This window comes from Vigna unguiculata, chromosome 3 (assembly GCF_004118075.2).
Source record: "Vigna unguiculata cultivar IT97K-499-35 chromosome 3, ASM411807v1, whole genome shotgun sequence".
Taxonomy (NCBI): domain Eukaryota; kingdom Viridiplantae; phylum Streptophyta; class Magnoliopsida; order Fabales; family Fabaceae; genus Vigna; species Vigna unguiculata.
Genome location: NC_040281.1, coordinates 50,002,500 through 50,010,841, shown reverse-complemented (window position 1 = coordinate 50,010,841; position 8,342 = coordinate 50,002,500). Strand labels below are relative to the sequence as shown.

Genomic DNA, 8,342 nt, shown 5'->3' with positions numbered 1-8,342 from the left:
TTAGACAATTTTTAAAATTCGTACTATAAACAGTATAATAAAAAAATAAATTACAAAAAATTGTCCAACCAAGTTGAATATCAATATCTTATCGGCTTTCCATATTCAATGAGTTCATGATGTAATATATAACTTATTAATTGAACTTATTATTCCTAATATAGAAGTCAATATTATTCTATCCTTTAAATATTCTAAATTGTCTGAGCAATCTATCAATCCGACCGAATGATAAATTTTGCAATATCTTGGTATGGATTTCTATGTTGACTCACCAATAAACTTTTAGGAATTTAAACATTATGTTTTGATGAAACTCAAAAGGCTAGATACTAAATATATTACATTTATATTATTTAACGAGAATAAATAAATTGAATTTTCCTTTTGGATACTTTATCTATTTTTTAAGTTTAATTTCATCATTTATTTCCAGAAAATCGATCTACTGTTTTATATTTGCAAAACAAGTTAAATCAATTAGTTTATCATTTTAATCTTTTTTAAATTAAATTCATGTTTACTATAAACCTTAACATTATAGAAAAATATCAAAATAAATTTTCTGCGAACATTAATGAAACAATATTTAAAAAAAAAAAACAAAAGTAATATTTATTTTCTAGATTATTTTCACATATGTCAGTGACATAAGATTTATTTTATAATTTTTACTGCAATTAATAAATTAATAAAATATTAAAAATTCATAAGATTTTAAAAAGATGAGCCTCCGAGTTATGCATGCACAAATGGTATTCCACCATCTGTTAGTGATTTTGATTAACATTTGTAATTCTTTCGTGTTATTTTCACATTAATTAACAATATTAATTTTACAACCAGGTAATCTATATAATAGACAACTTTTTTCCTACTTTTCAATAATACTAAATCATACAATTTTAAGAAATTAAAATGTTAATATTTTATGCAGATATATAACGGCCTAATCTTAAAGGATGAGTAATTTCATTGGTCTAAAAAAGTCACAAAACTATATTGGAAGACTCATCATCTATCTAACAAGACATGATGATCCAGTTGAATAATTTTCATTTTTAATTAGTAGATTGATTTGTATAATCCTACACAACCACAGTTCTTCAAATCACATAACAAGAATTAATTAAAGTAGGATTAATCGATTCTGGACATAGAGCAAGAAACATCAGGCACAGGTTCTTGGCAAGAAAACATCTCACGAAAACCAGAAAACATCTAAACATTAAACAGCTCATGCATGACGATAGAGGACGCTATTAATTTTATGTATTCAGGTCATAATGTAGGTCTTAAACCCCTATTGAAGCATAAGAGAAAAGACAAAAGTCACCATATACCTATTGGGAAAGGGAAGAAGAAACATATTATTAACAGTAAGAGCAATGAGGTGATATACCTGTAGTGAAAGGGAAGAAGAAACACACGACAGTAACAGTACTAATGTCATATACCTGTAGGGAAAGGGAAGAAGAAACTCATAACAGTGACAATACTAACTAACATGACGACGCTGTGTACATTGATAATTGATTCTAAGTATTTTAGCAACATTAAAGCCTTAATTTCGGCCACGCCCTACTCCTGGAAGGTTGTATGGACTGCTACCATTTGAATGTGCCCTTGCTCTCTTCTGTTCGCCAGAAGAATCAACATCATTTGATTCAGATATTCCGGTCACCGGATGGCCATGCTCCGATGAAGGAAGTGCCCAACCTCCCCGCCTCGCCTGCACAGCCTCGCCATTACTACCGCTAGCTTCTGAAACACAAAGACCACAAACTTAAAAAGACAAACAACAATTCAACCGAGCTCCTTAAAGTGAATAATATACTTCCAACGACATGATGCAAGTCTTTTAGCACAAAAATATAGATCACCCCCAGTGATTATTACTACTTATTTCCATGTCACAGTATTATTTTACTCAATTTCATATTTTGTTTGGTTCTTTTCCAGATTTTGTAGAAGTATGCATGATAGCTCCGAAGCAGCAAATTTGCAAATGCAATATATAACCAAAAGTATATGAACATAAAGAAGCATACCCGCAACATACTGGAAGAATTATTTCTAAGTGTGAGCGAATGTGGGAGTTGAAGGAAAAATGAAAGGAAAATTGCAGAAAAAGAGCTCCAAAAAGGAAATACAGAAACAGTGGTGCTACGAAAATGGAAATACAGAAAGCTGATCTATTAGTTTTTTTTAAGGAAAACCTAGCAGCTTTGAAAAATAGTAAAAATGCATGTCATTCATAAAACTGATTTCTATGGAAAAAAAAACAATAATGATGACCACTATTCTGAATTATTTACGCATAGTAAGTAATTAATACGCACATTTTTTCTTCACAGAGAAAAGAGAAGAAAAATTAACAAAAGAGAACACTATAAACCAAAAGAACAGGGGTAAAATGCAACTGTGAGAAGTGGGGGATCGCACTCAGGCCGCAGAGCACTTCACGAAGACGTTGGTCAACAAAAAAACTAGTGCATTGTTAAAACTCAAAACTTAAGGTTTAAGGGCATTTAAAATTTTTAGGAATACTTCACTGTTGCACACAGGTGCGTAACAGGCGCTTACAGCCATGACACTAAACCGTGTGCTATTATACTGTGCAAACAGCAGCCCTAGCCACTCTACCACTATACCACACTATGGATAATACAGTAAATTATTTTATTTTGTTCAATTGTAGTTATTCAAGTACATTAATAGTTATAATCCATTGAGTAAATTACAATATTTAGCAGATATTTATTAAAAAAATATAGTTAAGGAAGCTATCGGAACATATATGAAAACATATAACTGTAAATATTATAGTAAACATATAACTGTAAATATCCTATTGTAAATAATAGAAATATCTTCCAGTGAATAGAGATAATTACTCACCAATACTCCCAGTCCATCCAGGCATATAGTTTTGAACCTTCACTTTCCATTCTTCTTCAAAGCCAGTAAGTTCCTCTACAATATCAAAAAACCTTTCAGGAATGCAGACATAAAAGAATATGAAAGTGTGAAAGTAATCTCATATATCACGAATAGTGGTCAAAACCATTATAGCACGATAGTGGATAGCAGGATGATCACAACTACCAAATTTCTATACATAACAAATAATTTCCATTACCTAAAAAATAGCCATAATTAATTGCATATTAATAGTTAGTCATAATTCTAGCCAAACACAGGAGTCAATAACAAGAAGGGTAATGCAAGTAAAATAAAAGGAAAAAAAAGTAGAGAGACAAAGGTCACTGTAAGGTTTACTTATCTGAACTGAACACAACAGTGAAAAAGGAGAAAACAAAACATAGACATATAACATATCATACGCACAAATGTGAAAAACTAAACATAAGTCCCTCTTTGAGGTGAACAGAACCCCAAGGATGTGATCAGAGTAAAGACCACAGAAAGAGTCCCAAAGAATGTGGGTTAGCTGGAAACAGAGGAGAGCTACGGGTCAGATGGTTGCATTAAATAGTCACTGCTATAGAAAGCTAAAACAAACCAGCATTCCATCAAAGGACCCATAGCTGCAACATTACTATAGCAACACTATGATGAACCGTTGACTACTATGGTCATATGATATCACACCATACTTCCATGAAAATCGGATACATGACCTACCTTCGTTTATATTATGCAAAGTCTGCATAGTATCCACCCTACCATCAGAATGCAGTTTCTTGGAGAGGGAATGACCCTACAAAACATCACATATAAGTAAAACCACATGAGTAAGAGACCTGTTAAAAGTTAAAGAATTAAAAGTTAACAGCAAAAGTTATTCCAAAACCAAAACAAATGAATCTACCATAGCAACCAAAGAGAATAGTATAAGAATACCTTGCCATGAATGCCTCTAGAAATTACGTGAGAAGCTTCTCTTTTTGAACTATCAGCCTCCTTGCTCTCTTCGAAGGTCACCTAACAGAAAAAATGGCATCAGAAAAATAACATTCTGCAAATCTTTCACTATAGCTATTAGTCAACAATTCAAATGCTTACTCCATCACTCCCACTCCTTCTTGTCCTTGAGGAGGTATAATATGTTCCATTTGCACCACCATAGCTAACTGTTGAACTCTGGAAGAAGAAGCCTTGAGATTGAGGCTGAGGCCCAGTTGTAATGACTCCGTTGTACTCATTTCCAGAGTACATATGTCTGCTCTTCTTCCCTGCAACTTGAATTATAAATAATCAGAGTAAGCAAAACCAAGCTGCACATTTTTGAGATAGAGCAAAAGCACCTATTGGTGAAGGAGAAGACATGCATTACCTTCAGTTTCATCATCTGGATGTTCAACAGAAGGTTCATCATTTGACCTACTATGCTTTCTTGGATTTTCTTTCCTCTCTTCTGTTGTGTCCTCGTTTTCATCATCAGAGTCCAATTGCTGAATGATTGGTCCCCTTTGTCTACTAGGCTCTGGAGCTTGACGGTCAAGGAACCCAGATGGATGCACCCGCGGGAATTGATGTCGAATAAACCCGGATGGATGCATCTCTGGGACTTGACGCTGAAGAAACCCAGATGGATGCATACCTGGTGGAAAAGGAAATCCAGTAGAACTACCAAAGGAACTAGATTCAAACAGCCCTCCAAAAGGCTGGGTGAAGAAAGGATCGTCAAACGGGTCCCTACCCCCAAAAAAGCTTGACAGTAAACTCCTGGGAGGTCCAAAGGAACCAAACCCTCCAAACCCACCAAAAGGGTCACCAAAATTGGAGAAAGGATCCCTGCCTCCCCCGCGTCCTTGCATTCTCTCTATGCGCAGTATTCACTGAAAATACAGGTTGCAATCAGGGTAATTAAAACTCAATAAACCATTCAAATATTAATCAAGGATTTAATACAACCTATTTCAGAAAAATCTTTTCATAATAAATGATTATATATTTTTATTAAATTCTTGCTGCAAATGAACGTGTAAGAGGATATAAGAATATTAATCATTGTTTTCTAATGTAAACACATGCTTTAAACCCTAGCAACTTCCTGATAATCCCTAGAAAGGCCTCAGAAAATAGGGCCAACGGGCTTATTTGCATATACCGACTTTCAATTACAGAACCAATGAACCAAAAAACATGTTAACTAGTTTATTTAAACTGGAAGAAAGGTGAAACAACACAAATGAATAACTAAGAACGGAAAATGTTGAAGCATAACACGAAACCAGATAAACATAATTCAAATTAAAAATCCGTAAAATGAAAAGGGGAGATTTGACAGAGAGGTGTACCAGAGAGACAATGGGAGAGTAGAGAGGGCGAAATCGAAGAAGAGTGCTGAAAGACGAACCGAATTACTTGAAACCTAGAACTGTGTTCCCAATTTATGCACATTCACTGGATGATTCGTAATTCTTTCATGAAAACAGAACTTTCTAGCACAATTATATATATATATATATATATATATATACTAGTAAAAGTAACGGTTAATTTTTAAAAATTTAATAAATAATTAAATTGTAAAGGGTAAAATTGGAATTATGAAATGTGGACACAAAAGAGGAAATCTCCTTTATATAGAGTTATATATATAGAGTTATATATGATTCGTAATTCTTTCATGAAAACAGAACTTTCTAGCACAATTATATATATATATATATATATATATATACTAGTAAAAGTAACCGTTAATTTTTAAAAATTTAATAAATAATTAAATTGTAAAGGGTAAAATTGGAATTATGAAATGTGGACACAAAAGAGGAAATTCCCTTTATATAGAGTTATATATATATATATATATATATATATATATATATATATATATATATGGAGAACGCTAATTAATGTACCAAGTACATCGGTTAGAAAATAATAAATGTATATTAATTTTCTCATTTTTATATTAAAAGATAAAATTATTAATTTTATTAATTAAAAAAATATAAATACATATAATTGAGTTTGTAAAGACAAAAATATTTGATTTAATTAGTCACTTTATAACTATTTTTGTTCTTATGTGTCAGTTTGGTACCCGCTTTTAAAGATGTGTCAATTGAGTCTCAACTTTTGAAAAGTTGTTGTCTCAATCAGGTCCCTTTCAGAAAGAAAATTATTAACGTCGTTAACAATATTGATATTTAAAATGACTTACAAAATTAAGTATTGATACTTATATTCAAATTTTGTTGTAAAAGTCTTGAATCAAATTAACTGTTAATAATTTTTGTCTGAAAATGACATAATTGAAAAACATTTTCAAAAGTTAGGACTCGATTAACATATTTTTTAAAGCGGGTACCAAACTCACACATTTAAACGAAAATGAGTATCATCCAACTAATTAAAGCAAAATATTTTTAAAATTTTTAACAATAAAAATAAGTATTTTGAAAACTTAATTAAACTTCAAATTGATATTTTTATTTTTTATTTTTTATTTTCGTAAATTTTTTAGATGTTTAATATTATTTTTTGTTAATTTATTTTTTTTATGTTTAATTATATTTTAACTTTTAATAACATTAAAATATAGTTATTTTATTATTTAATTGTTTTTTAACTTTTACTGATAAATATTAAATTAAATCTTATAACAACAGTGTAATACTTATGGGTATTCTGGTCTTTTAAATAAAATAAAATTACATTAATTGTGATTAGATAATATTTCATTTAATATTATAATTAACTATAAAGTTTTCTATATCTTAATGTATATTAATTATTCTTAACTAGTGTCCTTAAAACATTAGTTAACAAGACCATATATATATATATATATATATGGGAGAATGTTAATCAATGCACCAAGGATATTGATTAAGAAATAATAAATATGTATTGATTTTGTCATTTTTATATTAAAAGATAAAATAATTAATTCTATTAATTAAAATAGGGTCTTACTACCCTTAGGATATTGGTTAAGGATGGTTAATATACACAGAATTTTACAAAAGTACATAGTTAAGTGTGATATTAACTAAAATTTGACCCAACAACTATTAATACAATTTTATTTTAATTAAAGGACATAAATGTTATACATGTGTGTTTAATATTTTATTTAATACTCATTAATAAAAATTAAAAAATCATAAAATCATAAAATAATAAAATAAATATATTTTAATATTTCTAAAAATTAAATATAATTAAACATAAGAAAATTTAAATTAACAGAAAAATCAGGAAAAAAATAGTGTTGAACATCTAAAATTATAAAAAAAACAATTAAAGTATCAATTTGAGTAGAGACTTAAAAAAAATTTAAAGTCCTTGTTTTGTATCAAAAAATTATTGTCTAAATATTAAAAGGGTATTTTTGTCTTTAAAAAATTTGTAATATACATTTATATTATTTTAATTAATGTATTTAATTGTTTATGTTTTAAATTAAAAGGATATTTTTTAATTTATTTAAGCAATAAAAATAAGCATTTTGAAAACTCAATTAAATTTCAAATTGATATTTTTATAAAATTTTTAGATGTTTAATATTATTTTTTGTTGATTTTTCTGTTATTTAAATATTTTTATGTTTAATTATATTTAAATTTTTAGTAACATTTAAAATATAGTTCTTTTATTATTTAATTATTTTTAAAATTTTATTGGTAAACATTAAAATAAAATATTATAACAATCGTATAATACTTATAGGTATTCTTATTCTTATCTTTTAAATAAATAAAATTGTATTAATTGTGATTAGGTCAGATTTCATTTAATATTACAATTAACTATGAACTTTTCTAGATTTTAGTGTATATTAATTATCCTTAACCAGTACTCTTAGTACACAAATTAACAAAACCATATATATATATATATATATATATATATATATATATATATTATCATATATCAGATAACATATATCATGGTCAGCATCCATTGAGCACGAACATACATAGGCCTCTTTTAACCAAAAAGGGCCCAACAACCTTTTCACCACCTTAGTGAATTTCAGCACTTCAATTTTATTTTTAGGTTACACTCATTTTCGTAGAAAAATATCAAGTAAGTTCCTTTCTTTTTGTTTGTCACAATTAAGTTTCTATTTTGAAAAATTTGTTGCAATTAGATATTTTTTAAGTAATGCACTAATGACATTAACTATGTATCATGTGACGACTTTCGGTTTGCTTAATTTTTTTTTCTTGTGTAAAAAAATGTCGCATGTCAAACTAAGATTATGCTACATGATACAAACTCAATAATATAATGATAACTAACACTTATCATTTCACACAATCTAAAATTGTTTAATATGGCATAACAATTAAAAAAATCAGAAGATCAATTCAATGCATTTTTCAAAATAAAAAATAGTTTAAGAATATTTAACTTAT

At 28.6% G+C, this 8,342-nt stretch overlaps 1 protein-coding gene across 2 annotated transcripts; it reads right to left on the bottom strand.

The window, feature by feature from the left end:
* Positions 1-1,275: 1,275 nt before the first annotated feature.
* Positions 1,276-5,413, bottom strand: LOC114179226. 2 transcript variants are annotated; one of them, XM_028065488.1, is made up of 7 exons: positions 5,268-5,413; positions 4,301-4,805; positions 4,030-4,205; positions 3,868-3,948; positions 3,649-3,724; positions 2,902-2,976; positions 1,276-1,764 (listed from the first exon to the last, which is right to left on the bottom strand). In XM_028065488.1, exons 2-7 carry the CDS (start codon positions 4,782-4,784, stop codon positions 1,565-1,567), a joined length of 1,092 nt encoding a protein of 363 aa, XP_027921289.1. In that variant the 5' UTR covers positions 4,785-4,805; positions 5,268-5,413; the 3' UTR covers positions 1,276-1,564. The 2 variants fall into 2 exon arrangements, with proteins under 2 accessions (XP_027921289.1, XP_027921290.1); XM_028065489.1 differs by having other exon boundaries at positions 4,030-4,199.
* Positions 5,414-8,342: the final 2,929 nt, after the last annotated feature.